Below are 24,673 nucleotides of genomic sequence, written 5' to 3'. Positions count from 1 at the left end.
ATCTATGATATTTGTTAATATCGTGTCATTATAAACAATTTAATTGCCAGTAAAAATATTAATCTGCAATAAACATCCAATGCACATTTTTAAAGCATCAGACAACTTTAGGATGTTCAGCTCTCTTCAGCACCAAGAACACAGTTTTTGTGGTAGCTGACACATATATATTTGAATTTTGTCTAGCATTAGGGCTCAGTTTCATTATTGTTCCACATTAGAGTAATGCTGTTTATGTCCAATTACTATTTGAGCATCCCAAAGATGTGCGGGTTTGTAAGTTAATTGGATTCTGTAAATTGCCCTCAGTGTGTGGGGAGTGAACGCTAAAGTGAGATAACATAGAACTAGTCTGAATGTGTGAGCCTGTTTCCATGCTGTATCTCTAAACTAAACTAAACTAAACTAATCAAAATGCCATTAAGGGCTCACCCTGCATGCACATTTTTTCACTCAACCACTGCTCACCTTTTACTTCCAATCTGCTATCAACCCGTTGCTTTCATATCCTGGAATCCGTGCTGTGCAATATCCTAAATTTAACTTTAACTTATTCAGAAGGATTTTGAGATAATGATTAATTTGAAGAAAAAAGGTAGAGCAAACAATGCAGCTATTTGCAGACTTTAGTCAGTCAGTAGCAAAGCTCATTAGGAACTGTTCTGGCGACCTTTGGCATTTACTGCCTCAGTTAACTTTACAAACTTTATCCCTGTATTAAATGCATGAAAATATGCCATATTAAAATCCAAACATATTGGTACTTATTAACTGTACCAGTTAATTCCAACTTAAAAATGCAAATACATTTAAAGTCCATTAAATTAAAAATTCAATGTGATGAATCTATCTTAGTTTGAAATGGTTGCAAGGAGGGATTGATTTGTAAACAACTCCACAGGAAATTTATGGTGTTTTTGTTTGTAGAGCCTTGGTGTCACCTAATCAATTGTCAACTCTTTTCCAACCATCAACATAGGCATTAGTCCTTCATATATATTCCCTGGCCACCATCACAACTGTATCCTCCTGCACCATAACCTGTATCCCGTAATTTCTGTATCCTTCCAATCGTTCCTGAGCCCATGCAGTAGGATGAAGCAGATTATTTGTAACATACATCTGCAGTTGTACAGGGCCCTAGTGAGACCGCACCTGGAGTACTGTGTAGTTTTGGTCTCTAAATTTGAGGAAGGATATTCTTGCTATTGAGGGCGTGCAGCGTAGGTTTACTAGGTTAATTCCCGGAATGGCGGGACTGTCATATGTTGAAAGACTGGAGCGACTAGGCTTGTATACACTGGAATTTAGAAGGATGAGAGGAGATCTTATCGAAACGTATAAGATTATTAAGGGGTTGGACACGTTAGAGGCAGGAAACATGTTCCCAATGTTGGGGGAGTCCAGAACAAGGGGCCACCGTTTAAGAATAAGGGGTAGGCCATTTACAACTGAGATGAGGAAAAACTATTTCAGTCAGAGAGTTGTGAATCTGTGGAATTCTCTGCCTCAGAAGGCAGTGGAGGCCAATTCTCTGAATGCATTCAAGAGAGAGCTAGATAGAGCTCTTAAGGATAGCGGAGTCAGGGGGTATGGGAAGAAGGCAGGAACGGGGTACTGATTGAGAATGATCAGCCATGATCACATTGAATGGCAGTGCTGGCTCGAAGGGCCGAATGGCCTCCTCCTGCACCTATTGTCTATTGTCTATTATCAACATTATACACCCCCAAAAATTCAGGCACCCCAAATTACAGGTACCTCATGTCTTATGCTATGTTTGATTTATGTGTTTTTCCAATAATGCACTTGTTCCTTTAATACCAAAGCTTGATTTACGCATTCATATTTTCGGAGTAATACACTCATACTGCTGACAGCGTAGTCGCATTTATGTTTAATGAACACGTTTTTGAATTGTGTGCCACATTTTAAGAACGCAACCCCCGTGTAAAATGTGAGGGGCATGTAGTTTAGTTTCATTTAGGGATGTAGTGTGGAAACAGGCCCTTCGGCCCACCGAGTCCGCACCGACCAGGGATCACCCCACACACTAGCACTATCCTAAACACTAGGGACAATTTACAGAAGCCAATTAACCTACAAACCTGCATGTCTTTGGAATGTGGGAGGAAACTGGAGCATCTGGAGAAAACCCACATGGTCACAGGGAGAACGTACAAATTCCGTACAGACAACAACTCCATCGCTGCGTCACTGTGCCATCCATGGATGTCATTCATCCAAAAACACTCAATTTTCCAAACTGACAATCTGAAGGATATTGCCTCCCAGGAAAAGTTAATTATAGGACAGATTCTGGAAATATATCTCTAATTGTCTCAGATTCCCTTGCCTCAGTTATTATTAAAGAAACAAATCAAGCATAGTTAGTGCTAACTTTTAGTAATTTTCAGTATTTTTCTCATCCCTGAGTTAGTGAGGTGTAAGTTCCATTCAAAGTCTTTCCATTCAAAGTGTAAATTGTCCCTAGTGTGTAGGATTGTGCTAGTGTATGGGGTGATCGATGGTTGGCTGTTTCTGTGCTGTATCTCTAAAGTCTAAATGGTCACTGAAGTGGTTTTGCTAGAGATGAAAACATAGATTAGTGCTGTGGTTAGAGTAGATTTAAGGAGTCTTTAATGGGATGCATAATGGGAAAAGTGTGCATGCAAGCAATGGTTTATGGTATAGTCATGGACTTGTTTAAAGCAATGTATTAAGCAATTAATAAATATAATAGCACCGAATTTAAGCTTAATTAATGAGAAGCAGAAAAAAAAGCATTATAGAAATTGTGAAATATTTGGTTTTAAAAACAAAAATACAGGAAAAAAAAGAAGAGGTCAGATATCTGGTGATCATGTTTTTCACATTCCAGGTAGGTAAGGATAGAAAAGGATGCTTAAAGTACATAATTTTGTTGACAAGCTTTTTCTCTAAAAAAAGGCATCGGAGAGATAACTATAAGGATATTAAAACAGGAAAGACGTGGAACAAAAATGGAAGAGTTTAAGGAGAAATAACTTTTAGGTAGCAAAAAAAATTCTCCTTAAAGTAGGTCAGGAACAATTTAAAAAAGTCAATTTTAAGAGAAAGCATAAGCATTGTTTAACTATTCAGGAAAGAAACAGGGTTAGGAGAGCTATTAAATTAGGATGAGGAATGTCAATAAAAGAACAAAGAGGGATCATGTGCAAACCAAAGCTGGAAACGATACAAACAAGTATTCTAGTATACCATGTGTCTGCACTCGTGTTGGCAATTTTCCATGGTGTTCATAAAAACAAATAGTGAAAATAGTGTTAGAAATTTCATTTAAGGTGAATATGAATAAAACATATAAATATGGGAAGTTGTAATATAACAGTGGACACATTAGAGACGTTGTTGAAACTCAAGCTGCGCACTATATTTGGTAGTATTATATCAGGACTGTGAATTGGCTCAAGAAATTGTAAGTCTGCTAGTGACATTTGTTTCAATGTTCTCAAGACTACGAAACAGCAAATATAACCGCTAACAGCACTCCCCTCCCAAAGGAAAACAAAAGAGATTGATTGCCAAACAATCTAATTCCAGGCATTTGTTCGATACAGTGGACCACACCATCCTTATTGACCGTCTCCGGTATGGGGTTGGCGTTGATGGCACTGCCCTGAGCTGGTTCGTTTCCTACCTCAAAAATAGGAGTTTCTCCATCAACATAGGCAATTATTCCTCTTCCCCAGCTAGCCTCTCCTGCTGGGGTTCCACAAGGCTCTATCCTAGGCCCCATTCTCTTCTCTCTGTAATGCTCCCCCTCGGCCAAATCATTTAAAGGCATGGCATTTCTTTCCACTGCTATGCGGATGACACACAGCTTTATCTCCCCCTGAAACCCAACAACCGGTCAAATTGACATAAAATGTTGGATGGCACAGAACCTCCTTCAACTAAACGAGAGCAAGTCTGAGGTCATCCTATTCGCCCCCCCCCCCCCCCCCCCCCCCGACTCCATCAAAACGATAACAGGCAGCCTTGGAAGCCTATCCTCCCTAGTCAAACCGCATGTCCATAAACTTGGCGTGATATTTGACTGCATTAAAGTTTGACAAGCAAGTCAAAGCTGTGGTAAAAGCCAGCTTCTTCCAGCTTCGTACCATAGCTAAAATCAAACCATTCCTCCAATTTGACGACATTGAAAAAATCATCCACGCATTCATTTCCTCCCGCCTAGACTACTGCAACTCCCTATACACTGGGATCAGCCAATCATCCCTGTCCCGCCTGCAATTGGTCCAAAACGCCGCAGCGAGACGCCTTACGGGTACCCGTAAAAGGGACCACATCACCCCGATTCTGGCCTCTCTCCACTGGCTCCCAATACAGTACAGAATCAACTTCAAGCTCCTCCTATTCACATACAAAGCCCTAAACGGGCTTGCCCCCCCCCCATATCAAAAATCTTCTAACCCACCACTCTATCTCCAGGTCCCTCAGGTCGGCCGACTTGGGGCTACTGACTATCCCGCGGTCTAGGCTTAAGCTCAGGGGTGACCGCGCTTTTGCGGTTGCAGCTCCTAGATTGTGGAACAGCATCCCTCTCCCCATCAGAACTGCCCCCTCCATCGACTCTAAGTCCAGGCTCAAACCCTATCTACTCCCTAGCTCAAACCTTTCTACTCCCTAGCATTTGAGGCCCTTTGAGGGGGCGCTATGAACTGTTTATGTATGTGCGGTTATGTTTGTGTGCCATTGTATGTTCGTTCTTAGTACCTGAACTGATGTACATCACTCTGGTCAACGTGGGTTGTTTTTAAATGTGCTATACAAATAAAATTGACTTGACTTGACTTGACAGGCTTCCAAGTTTTACTTCCATTATTGGAACCCTATTAAAGATATTATGAAGAGATTAAAGAGGTCTATCTTAACCCCCAAAAAAGCATGATTTTTAGAGAGGGCTTTCACAGTACGTTGATTGGATTTCCGAAATGATGGGAAACATTGCAGATGGGTGCCTTTTACAAAAGGACGCTGAAGCTTGGAAATGTACTATAAGGAAGCTGGAGGGACTTCAAGTCATTTTAGGGATCTTGTACATATGCCATCTATTTTTGATGTGTCCATGTTGTTAAAGGGAAGACCTTAACTGAAAGATGAAAGCATAGTCAAGTCAAGTCAAGTCAAGTCAAGTCAATTTTATTTGTATAGCACATTTAAAAACAACCCACGTTGACCAAAGTGCTGTACATCTGATTAGGTACTAAGGAAAAAAATGAAACATACAGTAGCACGCAAACAGTTCACAGCGCCTCCTCAATGAGCCTCAAACGCTAGGGAGTAGAAATAGGTTTTGAGCCTGGACTTAAAGGAGTCGATGGAGGGGGCAGTTCTGATGGGGAGAGGGATGCTGTTCCACAGTCTAGGAGCTGCAACCGCAAAAGCGCGATCACCCCTGAGCTTAAGCCTAGACCGCGGGATAGTGAGTAGCCCCAAGTCGGCCGACCTGAGGGACCTGGAGTTAGAGAGGGGGTTAGAAGATTTTTGATGTAGGGGGGGAATGTCCATTTAGGGCTTTATACGTGAATAGGAGGAGCTTGAAGTTGATTCTGTACCGTACAGGGAGCCAGTGGAGAGAGGCCAGAATCGGGGTGATGTGGTCCCTTTTACGGGTACCCGTCAGGAGTCTCGCTGCGGCATTTTGGACCAGTTGCAGGCGGGACAGGGAAGATTGGCTGATCCCAGTGTATAGGGAGTTGCAGTAGTCTAGGCGGGAGGAAATGAAAGCGTGAATGATTTTTTCTGTGTCGTCGAATTGGAGGAAAGGTTTGATTTTAGCTATGGTTCGAAGTTGGAAGAAGCTGGCTTTTACCACAGCGTTGACTTGCTTATCAAATTTTAATGCAGAGTCAAATATCATGCCGAGGTTTTTGACATGCGGTTTGACTAGGCAGGATAGACTTCCAAGACTGCCTGTTATCGATTTGATGGAGTCGGGGGGGCCGAATAGGATAACCTCAGACTTGCTCTCATTTAATTGGAGGAAGTTCTGTGCCATCCAACATTTTATGTCCTCAAGGCAGTGTAAGAGGCTGTTTAAATTTGACTGGTTGCTGGGTTTCAGGGGGAGGTAAAGCTGAGTGTCATCGGCATAGCAGTGGAAAGAAATGCCATGCCTTTGAATGATTTGGCCAAGGGGGAGCATGTATAGAGAGAAGAGAATGGGGCCTAGGATGGAGCCTTGTGGAACTCCGCAGGAGAGGCTAGCTGGAGCAGAGGAATAACTGCCTATGTTGATGGCGAAACTCCTTTCTTTGAGGTACGAAGCGAACCAGCTCAGGGCAGTGCCATCAATGCCAACCGCGTACCGGAGACGGTCAATAAGGATGGTGTGGTCCACTGTATCGAACGCTGTGCTGAGGTCGAGAAGGAGCAGGATTGCACAGTCGCCAGTGTCGATGGCGAGAAGCAGGTCGTTGTGTACCTTCAACAAGGCAGACTCTGTGCTGTGGTGGGCTCTGAAACCTGACTGGAAACTTTCCAGGATGGTGTATTGGTGCAGGTAGGGCACTAATTGGTTTAGAATTGCCTTTTCAAGGACTTTTGACAGGAATGGCAGTTTGGAAATGGGTCTGTAGTTGCTAGGCAAGGTGGGGTCTAGGTTAGGTTTTTTCAGTAGGGGCTGGACCACCGCGTGCTTGAAACTGGTTGGAACAGTGCCAGTGGCATCCCATTTGTTCATTAACTCCACCAACTGCAACTCTATTGACCTGTGTCAAGGAGGCAGTGCAGATTCAGAGGGATGATGATGAGATACAAAGTGCACTGTTAAGATGACAGGTAAAGAAGCTAGAGATAGGATGTAATTTTAAACAACTGAATAATTATCTGAAACACCTAGACTAAATACGACGCTGAAGACTGCAATGTGCCCATTTGGAAGAGGAAGTGTTGTCCATTAAACTCCCGGTGAGTTTAATGAGAAAAAAGTGTAGTCACAAAAGGTCAACAAGGTGAGAGTGGCTCTGGGATGGAGCATTAAAAACGATGGGCAAGTCGCATCAACAACCTGTTCTACCTCCTGAATAGTCTTTTGCTAATTTGCTGTTTACTTCTGAATGATTTTCTTTGTACCTCAAATGGCCCATAGTGTGTCTGCCTAGGGCATTAGGATCATTGTCCATAAATGAAGAAGAAATATATGCATGAAATAAATGGCAGATTTTAAAATAATTGCTTTGGTGAATTGATTTAGAAAACACATGTTTTATTTCATGATTCAGCATTTTTAATTAAACATTTTCCACCTCATGCCATGTTCTATGAAATGTTTATTGGCCTGGTCTTGCTGCTGGGTTGCCATATTCCAGTCCAACTATTTCCTGAACTTCCATTCCCACTACAAACTGTCTGGACATTCTGCCGGTTGTCAAAATGGCATCACCCCAAAACATCATGGGTCCTTTATACAACATCATATCAAATTGGAAGATTTGTATTAATCTAATATGTTTAAGCTGTAATTAAAACTATAAAAACAAACCAAAACTAAATATTAGCTGAATCAATCACTAATATTTTGCAGGTATCACAAAATGCTGGAGTAACTCAGCGGGGAAATGGGTGACGTTTCGGGTGGAGATAGATAGATAGATCTATATCTATATCTATATCTATATATCTATCTATTTATCTATCTATCTATCTATCTATCTATCTATCTATCTATCTATCTATCTATCTATTTTTTATTTTATTTTATTATTTTGCAGAACTATAAATCAAACTTAATTAACTTTTACTCATTGCAAAGCATCATAAATGCAAGATGGTGAATCAAGATATTTGCAAGAAGCAAAAAGGATGATTTTCTTCAAAGCTAGAAAAGCAATGCCCATGATTCTGAACTATCTTCAAAATCTGAAGTGAATTCTACCTATGATGGTCAATTTGAAGTAATTCTTAGGTGACAGATTATCTGGAGAATGGGAATCATGTACAAGATGAGAGGCTCGTTCATGCTGTGGTATGTAATTTGCATCAATTGTCCCTGGTTCCAGGCAAACAGCAGGGGACAATGAAAGATTGTTTGAAAGATTGTGATGAAGATGGAATACCGAATCAGGAATAATTTAAGTCTTTAAGCAATGCAAAATCAGAGAGGAATATTTCAAAACATTAAATTAATTAACATCAAATAAAACAAATATTTGCTTTTATTGCTTTGTGTCCTAATCCCATTTTTGATTCCTGTCAATCAGGAATCACAATGCCACAAGACACACAGAAGAATATACCCTGGGTTCCATCTAGTACAGTTATGACATTTGATTATCGGCAGGTGAATACACACGATCCTGTGGCTCTGGGTTTTAGTTTTTTCAATGTTTAGGTTTTCTTCTTCCAATTTGGATGAGTCCACTCTCAGGAAATTGGAAGGGATGAATTCTCCCATCATCTGCTCATTGTGCTGGAGCATCAAGGTGCAATTTCTTTAAATAGCTATACTTGTATACTGCCTCAGTTTAATCTACTATCTTACATTCTTGTACTTAAGTATGATTGTGCCTATGCATATTAACTCTTACTGAATTGTATACAAAAATCAATTTCACTGTACCTAGGCGCAGTGCACTGGATGTTATAAAATTATGAGGGGCACAGATAGGGTAGACAGTCAGAACCTTTCTTCCCAGAATTAAAAAATCAAATACTAGATGACTGTGCTTGAAGTAGAGAGGGGCAGAGTTTACAGGAGATGAGTAGGGCAGGTTTCTTTTCCTCACGCCGAGGGTGACGAGTGCCTGGAAATTGCTGCTGGGGGAGTGGTTGAGGCAGATATGATAGTGGCATTTAAGAAACATTTGGATGGGCATTATGGGTGTACAAAATCACGAGAGGAATAGATTGGGTAGATGCACAGTCTCTTGCCCAGAGTAGGGGAATCGAGGACCAGAGGAGATAGGTTTAATGTGAAGGGGAAAAAATTTAATAGGAATCCGAGGGGTAACTTTTTCACACAAAGGGTGGTGGATGTATGAAACAAGCTGCCAGAAGAGTTGAGGCTGGGACTATCCCATTGTTTAAGAAACAGTTAGACAGGTACATGGAAAGGACAGGTCTGGAGGGATGTGGATCAAGCGCAGGCAAGTGGGACTAGTGTAGCTGGGACATTGTTGGCCGGTGTGGGCAAGTTGGGCCGAAGGACCTGTTTCCACACTGTATCACTCTATGACTCTATGGCATGTGGATGTCTATGGAATGGAGAGATAATGGATTATGTACAGGCAGGTAATTGTTGTTATTGGTATCATGTTCAGCACTGACATGGTGGGACGAAGGGCCTGTAATTTTACTGTAATCTTGAACATTCGATGTGACAATAAAGTAGCATTGATTGATTCATTGTATTTCAACATATTTAGAGTTTTTAATCACATACAGTCCAGGACTTTGACTATTTATATATTTGTGACTATATTCAAGATAAATACTCAACTCACTCATCATAATTGCAGAAAACACTGAAACATTTTCAAATACATTAACAGGAGTAAGCATACCTACCTTAACAAGTCTCCATGACTCTCCAATAATTGCATATTGAATCCGATTCAAAACAAATCCATCAATCTCTTTGGCCAGCTTTACTGGCGACTGGCCAATATCTTTCATGAGCGTGTAGGTTTGTTCCAGAACAGCAGGATGCGTTTCAGGATGAGGAACTAGTTCAACTAGAGGTATGTAGTAGGTTGGATTCACCTGAAAACACAGCAATTTTTCATCCAAGTTTTCTTAAAGCAACTTTGTAGCATTGCAAAATTTACTTTGGTAGCAAGAAAGACCTTAGTTAACACGTAATACCCATTAAGTAGTGAGAGTATAGGTCCACAATGAACTACACTAAAATAAATTAATAATCATAGAATCGTACAGCACAGAACCAGACCTTCTCAACTAACCTGGTTCTTGCCAACCATAATGCCAATCTATGCTAATCTAATTTACCCATAATCGGTCCCACCCCTCTATTCCTTTCCTATTTAAGAACCAGTCCAAACACCTTTTAAAGTTTGGAACTATCTCGGCCTCCGCTGACAATTCATTCCAAATATTCACTGCCCTCTCTGTCAACTCATTCCTCAGATATCCTTTCAATTCTTCCCTCTTACTTACAGGTTTCAAATCAAGATGAAGGGTTTCAACACAAAAGGGAATTCTACAATCTCATGAGCTCACCTGGAATCTACTCTTAGAAGATGATACAGTGGTGCAGAGGTACAGTTGCTGCCTTACAGTGACTGACACCTGCGTTCGATCCTGACTATGGGTGCTGTCTGTACGGTGTTTCTACGTTCTCTCTGTGATTGCGTGGGTTTTCTCCGGGTGCTCCGTTTTCCTCCCACATCTCAAAAACTAACTAAAACACTGCAGCAAATAACTGAGCTTACAAATCCTGCGCTTGGCTTGTGGATGCTTAGACTTCAAGGGAAAATGTAATAGAAGATTTCTGCTGAAAAAACCCACCAGCAGACACAAAAAGCTGGAGTAACTCAGCGAGTTACAGGAATAGGTGATGTTTTGTGTCGAGACCCTTCTTCAGTCCCAGCAGGATCAGACTTCTACATTCCGTTATGTATGCAAAATCCTGAAATTGCTGTAATTACCCGGCAACTGGTGGCAGTTCCACAGGTCTGCCAGTATTTACCAGCAGGGTCCAGGCCAATATGTATTATACCAATGGACCATAAAAAAAAGTTGCTCCAGAGCCAATGCTGAAATCAACTTGTCTCAATCTTTAGTAGAAGCAAGGAACTGCAGATGTAGGTTTACAAAAAAAGACACTGCTGGAGTAACTCATCGGGTCGAGCAACATCCTTTAAGAATATAGATAGGTAACGTTTTGGGTTGGGACCCAAGAAGGAATGCTGCCTGACCTGCTGAGTTACTCCACCACTTTGTGTCTTTTTGTCTCAATCTTTAGCTTTTTGAGAAATGCACGATAGAATTCTGAATTATATGTATCCCTCCTGTAAATATCATTAAACTTTTAAATACTTGTTCATAACATGGTCACAGGAATAACAGAATATGTTCCAACTTTACTTAATGTTTTTTGCCAAGGACCGAAGCAACCAATGTTATCAACATTTTTGCCTATAAGTTTAATATTGTACTTTAGCCATTGAAGCGAGTCATGTTGGGCAACTCGAGATTAACAATAAATTAGACTTCGGAGCTGAACCAATGAAATATTTTTGTTGCAACATATTTCTGTAAAGCAAGTCAAACCACTTTGTTCAAACCATTAAAAGATATTTATCATCATTTAACTTCCAGGGAGATGTATTTAATATTAAACAATCTTCCTGTGCCTTTGGGCACCCCTGTCCAATCACTTCATTAAGAGTTATAAAACCATACAGCATGGAAATAGGCCTTCAGTTACCCAACTGACCTCTTTGCCCACTTGCCTGGTCCATAACCTTCCAAACCTTTCCTATCCATTTTATTTGTCATAATTCTACATGTCTTTTATTTGTCATAATTCTACATATCTCTACCACTTAATTATTAATTAATTCCATATGCGCACCAACCTCTGTGTGAAAAAAAATTGCCCTGGAGGTCCCTTTTATGTCTTTTCCCCCTTACCTTAAACCTGTGCCCTCTAGTTTCAGACTCCCTTATTCTTTACTTTCACTTTACTTTCAAAATACAGCGTGGAAACAGGCCCTTCGACCCACTGAGTGTGCATCGACTGGGGTCACCCCATATACCAGCTCTATCCTACACACTAGGGACAATTTTATAATTTAACCAGCCAATTAACCAACAAACCTGTACGTCTTTCGAATGTGGGCAGAAACTGGAGAAAATCCAGTCGGTCACAGGGAGAACGTACAAACTTTGTACAGACAGCACCTGTAGTCAGGATCATACCTGGGTCTCTGGCACTGTAAGGCACCAACTCTACTGCTGCACTACCCTGCTGCCCCAAACTCTGGAGAAAAGGCTGTGGCAATTCACCCTATTTATCCCCCTCGTGATTTTATAAACCTCAATAAGGTCTTCCCTTAGCCTCCTCTGCTCCAGAGAAAACAGACCAAGCCTATCTAGCCCCTTCTTACAATTCAAACGCACCAGTCTAGGTAATATTCTTGTAAATCTTTTTTGCGCCCTATCCAGTTTAATGTGACCAGAATTGAACACAGACTGGGGCGCTTATACTTATGTATGGGGATAGTCTTGCTGAGCTGTATGAAAATAATATTTCACTCTATGTACCTGGTACACATGACAATAGAGAAACAGTATTCCAAATGTAGCCTTCTGATCCTTTTCATGTGCATATGTTCAGACCAATTTTCTCAACTTCCTTTATTATGGCACATTTTAAGTCTGCCAAGGGAATTGATTCAATGCATTCCCATGATAAATTTCTTACTGACTCTGGGCTTTCTTGCACTTATCCTCACTGACAGTACAATATAGGTTGTTTTTTTTAAAGAAAGGGATTCAGTATTCAGCAATTTATTGACCTGAATCACTAAAACAAATATATTTTGTAAAGAAAAGAATAAAAATTGTCAAAAAGTTGGTTTCAATGTTGAGTAGATAACTGGCGAGGAAATGGTAGGTAGAAAATGGTAAGTAGCTGTACATGTGACCCCCTGGGTAAATGAAATTCACACTTGTGGAATTCATGATATACTTCCTAAAAAATATGGTTATGGAATAAAAATTTGCTCTTATAAAATTATTATTTTTTCCGACTTGCATTTAGTCTAGTTTAATTTAGTTGAGAGATACAGGGCGGAAAAGCATTTCTTGAAGCATGCACAGATGAGGTGGCATAATATATGGAAAATCGCAATATGGACCATTTTCTTGGAACGTAACCCAGGTATACCTGGTACATGGAGCACATTAATGTTTTCAGTTAATGATTTTCCAGAGGAGCCAGAAGAAACGTTAGAAATAAAGAAAGATTTAAGTTGCCGAGAAAGTACAAGAGGAAGCAATGTTTTTCTGATGAGAAAGCAAACTCAATGCATTTATTTGAAGAGGGTTTGGATACAAAAACAGGGATGTAATGCTGAGGCTCTATAAGGGGCAGGAAAGGCCGCATTTGGAATATTGTGAGCAATTTTGGGAACCATATCTAAGGATGGATGTGCTGGCTCTGGAGAGGGTCCAGAGGAGGCTTACAAGAATGGTCCCAGGAATTAGTAGGTTAACCGATGATGAGAATTTGTCGACACTGGGCCTGTACTCGCTGCAGTTTAGAAGAATCAGGGGTGACCTCATTGAAACATACAGAATAGTGAAAGGTTTGGATAGAGTGGATGTGGAAAGGATGTTTCGACTGGTGGGAGAATCTAGGTCTACAAGTCATAGCCTCAGAATTAAAGGACGTTCTTTTAGGAAGGAGATGAGGAGAAATTTCTTTAGTCAGAGGGTGGTGAATCTGTGGAATTCTTTGCCATAGAAGGCAGTGGAGGCCAAGTCAGTGGATATTTTTACGGCAGAGATAGATAGATTCTTGATTAGTACAGGTGTCAGAGGTTATGGGGAGAAGGCAGGAGAATGGGGTTAGGAGGGCAAGATAGATCAGCCATGATTGAATGGCGGAGTAGACTCGATGGGCCAAATTCTATTCCTATCACTTATGATCTTATCCAAAAGCCTCTTAAAAGCCACTATTGTTTCTGCCTCCAGCGCCACCCCTGACAGTACTTTAGAGGCCTCCACCACCCTCTGTGTAAAGAAATTTGCCCTGCACATCTCCATTAAACTTTCCCCCTCTCACCTTACAGCTATGCCCTCAACATTGGGCATTTCCACTCTGGAAGAAAGTTTTTTTTTAAGCCTCTCATAATTTTATATTCTTCTATCAAGTCTCCCCTCAACCTCCGGAGAAAACAATCTAAGTCTATCCAATCTCTCCCTATAACTGAAACCCTTTAATCCAGGCAACATTGTGGTAAACTTCCTCTGCACCCTCTCCAAAGCCTCCACATATTTCCTGCGATCGGGCGACCAGAATTACACTTAATACTCCAAATGCGGCCTAACCAAACTCCGACAGAGCTGCACATTGATTATTGAAAGCAATCACTTTCAGTATCAGTCATGAACTGACATTGGCAAACAATAATTATTTTGAGTTTATAACATGGCAACTATCATTTAATGTATTTGAGCTCTTCTGCTCATACGAGACACTAACTTCACAGTACTTCAAGATTTGGGGCCCTTGGGGTGGTCTCAACTGGCAACTTTTGATTGCTCCAGACCATAAAGTTGTAACAACTCAGCTGCACTATTATAGGTTATCAATTTTTCTGATTCAGCGGAAAACATGCAATTGAAATTTGGAATTTCTGGAACATCCCAATGCAAATTAAAGGCTGTCTTCAGCCTGGCTTACCAGTGTAGAACAAATGTTGATAAATTGGAGCATTTTTCTGCTCAAATATTAACTTGAAGAATGATAATCACAACAAGAGCAAGGATTAGTTTTGGAAGTTTCATTGGATCACATAAGCATGCTTTGTATGTGAACATTGCTAAATGACATTTGCACAACAGAAAATGGTCTATGTTTTTTTTTTGTTCACTAGCTAATAGTGCCAATCTGGAAATGTCATATCCGTAATCCTAAAGTTTTCTGCCATAGAGGATTTACCATCTTTAGTTTATAATGGCAAAGAAATCTCTTGTTTGCAATTTCTCACCAACAGGGTTGGCATAAGGATTTACAAATAAAATGTTGTTTTGCAGCATGCACTTCTACATTACAAATGTTCCGTGAAGAATATGCAAGATGAACATCTAGTAACCATGCACTGCAGATAATCAGTCATTTTGTACCAATTAATATTTGAACCGCAGAAACAACCATTGTCAAATTTAAGTATCATTGGTGCTCATGACATTAGTACTTACAGGATGAGAGACAATGCACTGTTTAACATGCTTGAGACCACTGAATAGTTTTGAAGGCAAAAGACAAGAGGTAGAACTGCTGAGAATCACATCATCATTCATTAGGTCATCCAACTCTTGAAAAACTTTCCTCTTCAGTTCCAAGTTTTCAGGAACACATTCCTGCACAAAAATAAAATGTGATAAACATCACAAGTCCGTGCATGTTAAAGTCGTGTACCAAATAGATGTTAAAAACAACTCAAACAATGACTAAAAGCATTAAGAATAAACTGGAATTGGAGTCTGTGAAAAAAACCATTTTTAGATAACAGAGGAGTTAAGATGTTAATTCACTAACCAAACAAAACAGAGTTCTTCAGCTGCATTATAGTAGGCAGCATGCAAGGAAATCAATTTGTAGAGGTCTTGCCTAGCTCTCAGTGTTAAAAGGCCAAGGATTACTACCTCGTATAGCTGAGAGGTAGCACAGGAAGCAGCTGTGAATAACCAACCAGTTCATAAATGAACTAAGAAGCACACTCTGCTCTTTCTTGACAAAGAGCCATGTTTTGTCAGTGGGTATTCTTACAATGGAATTTTTGTGTAATTTTACAGTGTAAACATTATTGAACGTGTCATAAATCCCCATCTATAACATAATGACAACTAGTCATTGTTGTCATCCCCGCAAAAACAAAAACACCACCTTTCCAATAAACAACCAGCGTGCCCTGGGATTTCCAACTGCGGTCAGGTTCACCAATGTTAAGTAACTATTTGGGAACCAGGAGCAGCAGCCACAAACCTCTGTCAACAGAAATGGTTTACATTTCATGAATAATCAATTTAGTTTATTGCCACGTGTGCCGAGGTACAGTGAAAGGCTCTTCTTTTTGTGCTATTCAGTCAGCGGAAAGACTACACATTATACAATCAGGTCGTCCACAGTGTGCAGATACAGAATAAAGGGAATTACATATAATGCAAGATAAAATCCAGTAAAGTCCGATAAAAGATAGTCCGTGGGTCTATAAAAATATCCATTGACATGGCCCACAGCTTTCTGTGGATGGATTCACCACCCTCTTGACTAAAGAAATTCCACCTCATCTCCTTCCTAAAGGCATATCCTTTTATTCTGATGCTATGGTCACTGGCCCAAGACTTTGTCACTAGTGGAAACATCCTCTCCATATCCACTCTATCCAGGCCTTTCACTGTTCAGCAAGTTTCAATTAGGTCCCCCCTCATCCTACTATACTCCAGCAAGTACAGGCCCAGTGCTCATCATATGTTAACTCAATCATTTTCGGAATCATTCTTGTAAACCTCCTTCCTGAGGTCTGACCAGCGCCTTGTAAAGCCTCAGCATTACATCCTTGTTTTTATATTCTATTCCTCTCAAAATAAATGTTAGTCTTGGATTTGCCAATGCTCTCACTTCAGACCGCAACTTCACTTTGCACTTTGATAAACCTTAAAACTTCATGATGACCCCAGTTTGATTTAATTTCTTCACTGAGTTATGGGCAATGGAGTAAAGGCCAAAATTGGTTGTCCATCTGTAAAGTTCCCTTGAAGATGGTTAAGAGCAGCCCTCGAAGACTGCTGTATTTTTGTGTAGATGGTAGTTTACTTCGACCAGGCAGTTAGATGGAGAATCTTCACACAAAGTATTTAAGAAATTTATCACATTTCTTACTTGATGATAGCAATACCAGTGAATGTCAAAATGGCTACTTTCATATTAAAAATAATTATATGACACTAATGTACGAATGTTAGCTGCCATTTTATGAACCTCTAGCAGTATTGCCCAGGTTTCTTTCATGTAAATATAATAGTCTCATCAGGGTTGCAAGTGGACCTCAACACAATATATATGAGCAAATATCCTTTCAGCGCACCGTGGGATGAACAGAAGGTCATGAAAGGCTAAAGATTCTTGTCAAGATCCGCGACAGGTACTTAAATGAACAGGGCATAGAGGGATATGGAATTAATGGAGGCAAAGTGGGATTGATATCGATTGGCATTGATATCGATTGGCAACTTAATGGACCTCTTTGACTGTACAACTCTAAGACTCTATATCCTTGAAGACAACAACCTTTCCCTTAAGACAATAACCTTTCCCACAATGTCAGCACGACAAGGGAGATAGTGATTAACTTCAGGAAGTGACGTGGTACACATACCCAGCATTGACGGCACTGAAGTAGAGGTGGTTTGAAAATTGCAAGTTCCTAGAGGTAAATATCACCAGTAACTTGTCCTGGACTAGCCATATCAAAGCAATGGCCAAAAAAGCACACCAACGCCTCAACTTCCTTATAAGGCTTAGGATATTTGCAATGTCCCTGACAACTCTCACCAGTTTCTACAGATGTGCTACAGAATGCATTTTATCGGGATGCATCAAAGCATGGTTTAGATAAATCCTAGACAGCAAAATATTACCGAGAATTGTGGATGTAGCTCAGACCATCACGCAAACCAACCTCCTTTCCTTTGACTCCATCTATACTTCATGCTCCCTCGGCAAGGCTACCAGCATAATCAAGGACGAGTTTCACCCCAGACCCTTTTCTCCCCTCTCCCATCAGGCAAGAGGTACAGTAGTGTGAAGGCACATACCTCCTGATTCAGGGCTGTTATCAGGCAACTAAACCATCCTATCACCAACTAGAGAGCGATCCTGACCTACCATCTACCTCTTTGGAAACCCTCGGACTATCTTTAATCAGACTTTACTCAACTTTATCTTACACTAAACGTCATTCCTTTATCCTGTATTTGTACACGGCTTGATTGTAATCTATATACTATCATTTGTTTGTTTGTTTGTTCCTGAACTACAGCCAAAATGGTACACGATAGTGCGACAATTTTAGGACCACCTTACTCACCGTCGTCCCTTTGGTGCTAATGGAAGAAGTTTCATTGAAATCGGTGTTATATTTTTAGAGTTATTCACATTTTAAAGTTTAAATCTATCTCCTAAGGAGGGAGTGGGGAGGGAAGAAGGGAGGGAGGGGGAGGATAAGGGGGGTTGAGGGGAAGGGGGGAGGGGAAGGGGAGGGGAGGGTGCTGCACCAATGCAAGAAAGGTTTGGGCCCAACGGGTCTGCTTGGTCTAGTCGTTTATAGTCTTTCCGCTGACTGGACAGCACGTAACAAAAAAGCTTTTCACTGTACCACAGTACACGTGACAATAAACTAAACTAATTCCTGCCGTGATGGTTTTGAACTAAGATAATTGACCAACATGTATCTTCCTTCATACTAGGTATGGATTCCAGCCACTTAGAAATTTGCTAAACGATTCTTACCACTTTTAATTCATCAGGGCTCCTGTACATCAATTGGTGCCCAATATCTTCCAGGATAGACACTCATCATATCATGTGACCCCCAACCCCAAACCACTACCATCCTGGAACTCAATTCTTTTGCCAGGTTTGGACCAAAGCTGCAATGAAGTTTGGTGGAAAATAATCAAGTGCTGATTAGCAAGTTTCTGTTAAGTGCCCTACAAAAAGGTGTTTGAAGCACTTTATTTTGATTTTTTAATGTAACATTTCTAAAATTGACTGTTCAAAATCAAATGTAATATTTCAATTGCAAGTCGGACAAATTCAATATTACCCTCTTTCCATGGATATTTCTACCACTTAATACGTGACATGATATAAAAACAGAATGATGGAAATGCTGAGATCAGATAGTTTCTATACAAGAAAAACAGAGGTTGTTTCAAGTTGACGACCTTTCAATATTAAAATAAACCATTAACCAATTCTCTCTGCAAGACCTAGCGTGAACCACTGAGCATTTCCTGCATTGCTTTTATTTTCTGATTTCCTGCATTTTGATTACATGACTATTGGACCATTGAATCATTTACATATCTATCAGCATCACCAGTTACACACCAAGATCGTTCTGGGTCAAGCACACTAAAATCTTCTTTAATATGCAAATTCTTCAGTAGTTCCTGCAAAAATCTATGTTATATTCCACTATAATAAACCGTCTGACCAGCAAAGTTGTGTCTACTTATAAATTTCTCACAATTATCAATGTGGTTTACCAAAATTATAATTTAGCACAAAGTCAAGGGAACAACGCTGAAGGGTTTATTGCAGTTATCTTAAATCATAGCACAATTTCTATTCACAACTTTATATTGAGCATAACATCAGAATTTAAGAAATTCAAGTTTCATTTTAATGAAAAGTAAAGACAAATATCATGTAGGGTACCACTGAAATCTTATGCTTCAAGCCAACTATTGATAGCTGGTTAGACTTAAGAGTCATTATCATAGCGTCATACAGTGCGGAAAAGGCCCTTTGGCCCCATCTACAGCAGTCCCAAATGCCTGCATTTGGCCCATATCCCTCTAAACCTACCCTATCTATGTACCTATCTAAATGCTTCTTAAACATTGCGATAGTACCTACCTCAACTACCTCCTATGACAGCTCGTTCCATACACTCACCACCGTTTGTGTAAAAAAGTTACCATTCAGGTTCCTATTAAATCTCCCCCCCCCCCCCCACCCCCCGCACCTCAAACCTATGTTCTCTGGTTCTCGATTCCCCAACTTCTGAAGCTTCTGTAACTGTGACCCCAATTCAGATGTCTTTCTTTACTCACTTCAGATTATGTGATACATTAGACTAACTAGGTAAATCAGGTTTACTTCTATGTTAGCTGCTAAAAAGCCAAAGCTAAACCCTGTCAGTTCACCGCAGCTTCATGTTTTTTGCAGGAAAGTGTTGAGAAGCTTTTACCTTATGGTAAGTTTAGACACACCTAAATACAACTCTATCCTACCATAAGACCATAGACATAGGGCCAAAATTAGGCCATTCAGCCCATCGAGTCTACTCCATCATTTGATTATGGCTGATCTATTTTTCCCTCTCAACTCCATTCTCCTGCCCTCTCCCCATAACATTTGACAGTCTTACTAACCAAATACCTATTGATCTCTGTTTGAATAATACCCAATGACTTGGCCTCGAGGGCCGTTGTGGCAATGAGTTCCACAGATTCACCACACTCTGGCTAAAAAAGATCCATCTCATTCTATAGGTACATTCTTTTATTCTGAGGTTGTGCCCTCTGGTTCTAAACTACCATTACTGGAAGCATCCTTTCTACATCCACTCTATCTAGGCCTTTCATTATCCAGTGGGTTTCAATGAATTCCCCTCTCATTCTTCTAAACTCCAGCAAGTACAGGCCCAGAGCCTACAAACGTTCCTCATACGTTAATCTTCCTGCCCATTCTACGAAGAAGAACTTTTACATTCACCTCTTAATGGCATATAGGTCAAGTGATTTATGGCTACTGCTTACAATGGTACTAACAATCTATCTTAAAAATAAGGCTATAATGTAACAAATACCATGTATATATTGTACTTCCATTAAATCACTAAATAGATATTTAACATTTATTCCAAACTAGATAATAATCTCCAATTAGGTTTTTCTTCTTGTAGCAAAGGTTGTAATGTTTGCTTTTTATAAACTAAAAGTGATAATTTCCAAAGCTTTGTGTTTTTCTTTCCGTCTCCTGTTGCTTAGATATGATTGTATCACCGCATGGAATTAGGGCAGAGATTTTAACTTCCCTAAAAAATTAACAATTGAGACATAATATGCAGAACTGCTCCAAAATCCAAGGCCACAGCAAATAAATGTGCAGATCTGCATGACAATGAAGCGTGCCATGAGTAATGGTATAACTGTGCATCACCCTCAGATGCAGAACCCATTTCATTTTCATTCTGTTCAAGCCAATTATTTACATTTGCCTTTTGCCTAATTTGAAAGCACAAGTTGGTCATCTTTGTTAACGTTTTCAATCCAGAGCATTATGCAAACCATCTCATGGGGCATCAGTAACCAAAAGAATCTAAATGAAATATTATGGAAAGGCAATGCAACACAGGGCTGAGATGTCGTGCCATGTAACAGGACTAAAACAATTATAAATTTAAGCCCATTTTCAGAAAAGCATATTGTCAGAAAATGCCATAAAATCCTTGAAATATTTATTGTGGTAGCCATATACTATAAACAAGAACTTACATTTACACAGCAATTTCTAGCAGACTATTGTTAGGCAATTAGAATCGAGACCCTTCTCTCGACCCGAAACATCACCCATTCCTTCTCTCCAGAGATGCTACCTGTCCCGCTGAGTTACTCCAGCTTTTTGTGCCTATCTTCGGTTTAAACCAGCATCTGCAGTTCCTTCTTACTCATAATCACAGATGTTGTACGATGTGGTCACAGATTCTGTCCACCAGCAGCAAACCATCTCCAAAATGCACTCATTTCCAAACGCACATCCCAAGTACTGCCATGTGGTAAACTCCACAGATAGATTAATTTGTAACAAAAGTGTGTCTGGTGACCCCTGTGACATGGATGTCTTGCTAATGGAATTTTGTCTTGAATTCAAACAACTACCCAAAAATTGGAGATACAGAATAAAATTCGTACTTACAATATGTGACAAAACTTTTGTTGAAATTGTGTTACTTGGCGCTTGGGCAGACAATGAAGCTCTCCATTGTGGACAATTTTGATATACAGTTTTGAAAATGAGTCAAATGACAAATTATTTCCAACAATATTCATTTACACGCATCATGGTCACAGTAATATACAGAATGGAAAGAGGCCCTTTAATCCCATTCATCCATGCTGACGAAGTTGCCTGAGCTCGTCCCACTTGCTTACATTTGGCCTATATCTGTCTAAACCTTTTCTATACATGTACCTTTTCAAATGTCTTTTAAAGGTAATTGTACCCGTCTCTAACACTTCCCTGGCTGCTGTCCACAAACCCATCACCCCCTGTGTGAAAAAGCTGCCTCTCAGGCCCCTTAACTGTAGAAAATCATGAGAGGAATAGATCGGGTAGATGCAGAGTCTCTTGCCCAGAGTAGGGGAATCGAGGACCAGATGACATAGGTTCAAGGTGAAAGGGAAAAGATTTAATAAGAATCTGAGGGGTAACCTTTTTTCACACAAAGGTTGGTGGGTGTATGAAACAAGCTGCCAGAGGTGGTAGTTGAGGCTGGGACCATCCCATCATTTAAGAAACAGTTAGACAGATACATAGATAGGACAGGTTTGGAGGGATACGGACCAAGCTCTGGCAGGTGGGACTAATGTAGCTGGGACATGTTGGCCAGTGTGGGCAAATTGGGCCGAAGGGCCTGTTTCCACACTGTATCACTGTATGACTCTCTATGACTCTATGACATCTTTTTCCTTTCACCTTAAACCTATGGGTTTCAGATTATTTTAGAGTAAAGATTCAGATTTCCATTTCTTGATTATAAAATAGATCAACTCCAGCAAGTTCAAGTAAAACACCGTTCCAAAAGAATCCAATTTTAACTGTTCTAATGTTCAACCCCAGAAGTGTGTATTTAGTGAATTTCCGGCAATTTAATAACCACTCACCAGTTGTATTAATTATTTTGAAAAAATACAACAGAGTAAAATTTCTTGCTTGACCCCCTGTACCTATGTGTGAAATATATAATAGGCTTTTATTCTGCTTCCAAAATAGTTTGTTTGATATGGCTGTGTCTATATCAAGAAATGCCATCGACATTCCTCATTCTGTTACAGTAGTGCAATGCAACCTATAATTCCTTCATATCTCAAACATTTGTAGATATAGCTAAGAAATGCCAAAGTTGTTTAAAAAGTGAGATTTTCCACAAATGAATGACGTCAAACTGAGGCTTCATAATGTTAATGTCTTGCCATGAGCAATCATGCCAAAAAACAAATGATAGGAATAAAAAAATGAATTTTATATATGGTAAAGACATGAAGTGAATTAAACATTTTCCCTGAGATTAGTCAGCAAGGGAAAAAAATCATTACCAGGTGAGCAGTATAACCCAGGACACTAGTAAGCAATTAAATAGCAGCTTCGTTTAATGGAAAACTTGTGGTAGCAAATAAAAAGGTTGACATTGTACTCCATAAGAAAAGTTCTTAGCATGAAAAGTAAGATATATTGTAATGTTCAGCTTTGGAAACAGAATCACATGCACTCTATTCATAATTCACCTATTCACTCTTTGGGTTGCTTCAAACAACAAAATTAGGTTTGTAAGACATTAAAGGACACAAAGTGCTGGAGTATCTCAGCAGGTTAGCAGCATCTCTGCAGAACATGGATAGGTGATGTTTCGGGTCTGGACCCTTCTTCAAACCTTTCTATTCATTAGGCAGAGCGACCCTTACATATTGATACTAGCTCCCAAATGCACTGAAAAACAGTGATCAGGGCAGGGCTAACTCATCTACAAGTTTCTCCTTCACCAACAACCCTCCCTCCCCCCCATAAAAAATAACAGATTGAAGTGAGCAATGTGTATAAAATCATGAGAGGGACAGATAGGGTGAATGCAGAGATTATTTTACCTAGGGTAGGGGAATCAAGAATCAGAGGATATATGTTTAAGGTGAGAGTGGCAAGATTGAATAGGAACCCTAGGAGCAAATTTAATTTCACTCAATGGGTGGTAGGTTTATGGAACGAGTTGCCAGGAGAGGTAGTTGAGGCGAATACTATAACAGCATTTGAAAGACACTTGGACATGTATACGCATAAGAAAGATTTAGAGGGATATGGGCCAAACATGGGCAAATGGGACCAGCATAGATGGAGTATTTTGGTCAGAATGAGCAAATTGGGCCGACGGGTCAGTTTCCATGTCATATGACTCTAATTTAAAAAGATAAAGGAATAGATTGCGCCAAGGGAAATTTAGAAGGTACAAGCTAGAATGTCTGCAATATTTTCCCTATTCCCTTTAAAACATCAAGATGAAAAATGTCTGATCCTAGCGTTTTGCCATATTTATTGCCATTATTTCATGCAATTTACATGATGCTGATTGCAGATCCTCCCACCCAACAATACAATGAGAACAAGTTAACCATAAGATAGTGGCTCATCATCACCTTCAAAGGCAATTGTTTTCCAAGGCAAATGCACACAGATTCAGATTATTGTAATATTCATTAAGGTGCAATGAAATTCCTTGTTCACATGAGGTTCACAACAATATAAAAATATTAATGATAATTAGTCAATGAACGGCATTCTGATGTTCTTATTGCCAAAGTGATCCAGAGATTGAATGCCCTGCCGGGTAGAAGGCGTCCTCCATCGACCTATATCTCCTGTATGCAAATTGCAAGGGGTTTAGATTGTCCAGGTGACTGGTGCTGATTGATGTGGGCTATTATGACAATAGACAATAGGTGCAGGAGTAGGCCATTCGGCCCTTCGAGCCAGCACCGCCATTCAATGTGATCATGGCTGATCATTCTCAATCAGTACCCCGTTCCTGCTTTCTCCCCATACCCCCTGACTCCGCTATCCTTAAGAGCTCTATCTAGCTCTCTCTTGAATGTATTCAGAGAATTGGCCTCCACTGCCCTCTGAGGCAGAGAATTCCACAGATTCACAACTCTCTGACTAAAAAAGTTTTTCCTCATCTCTGTTCTCTTATTCTCTTATTCTTAAACTGTGGCCCCTGGTTCTGGACTCCCCCAACATTGGGAACACGTTCCTGCCTCTAACATGTCCAACCCCTTAATAATCTTATAGGTTTCGATAAGATCCCCTCTCATCCTTCTAAATTCCAGTGTATACAAACCTAGTCGCTCCAGTCTTTCAACATATGACAGTCCC

General features: G+C 40.1%; 1 protein-coding gene across 3 annotated transcripts in view; it reads right to left on the bottom strand.

Annotated features, from left to right (window-relative positions):
- The window catches only part of cryl1 (crystallin, lambda 1), a 45,108-nt gene that overhangs the window by 11,537 nt on the left and 8,898 nt on the right, over positions 1 to 24,673 (bottom strand). For all 3 annotated transcript variants that reach the window (XM_078403085.1, XM_078403086.1, XM_078403087.1), the window contains exons 5-6: positions 14,938 to 15,099; positions 9,553 to 9,747 (exon numbers count right to left, since the gene is read on the bottom strand). In XM_078403085.1, the coding sequence (XP_078259211.1) occupies positions 9,553 to 9,747; positions 14,938 to 15,099 (357 nt within the window). The remainder of the gene's footprint in view (positions 1 to 9,552; positions 9,748 to 14,937; positions 15,100 to 24,673) is intronic.

This window comes from Rhinoraja longicauda, chromosome 7, assembly GCF_053455715.1.
Source record: "Rhinoraja longicauda isolate Sanriku21f chromosome 7, sRhiLon1.1, whole genome shotgun sequence".
In the NCBI taxonomy this organism is placed as follows: domain Eukaryota; kingdom Metazoa; phylum Chordata; class Chondrichthyes; order Rajiformes; family Arhynchobatidae; genus Rhinoraja; species Rhinoraja longicauda.
Note: the sequence above shows the minus strand (reverse complement) of the source record. Positions and strands in the feature narration are given on the sequence as shown.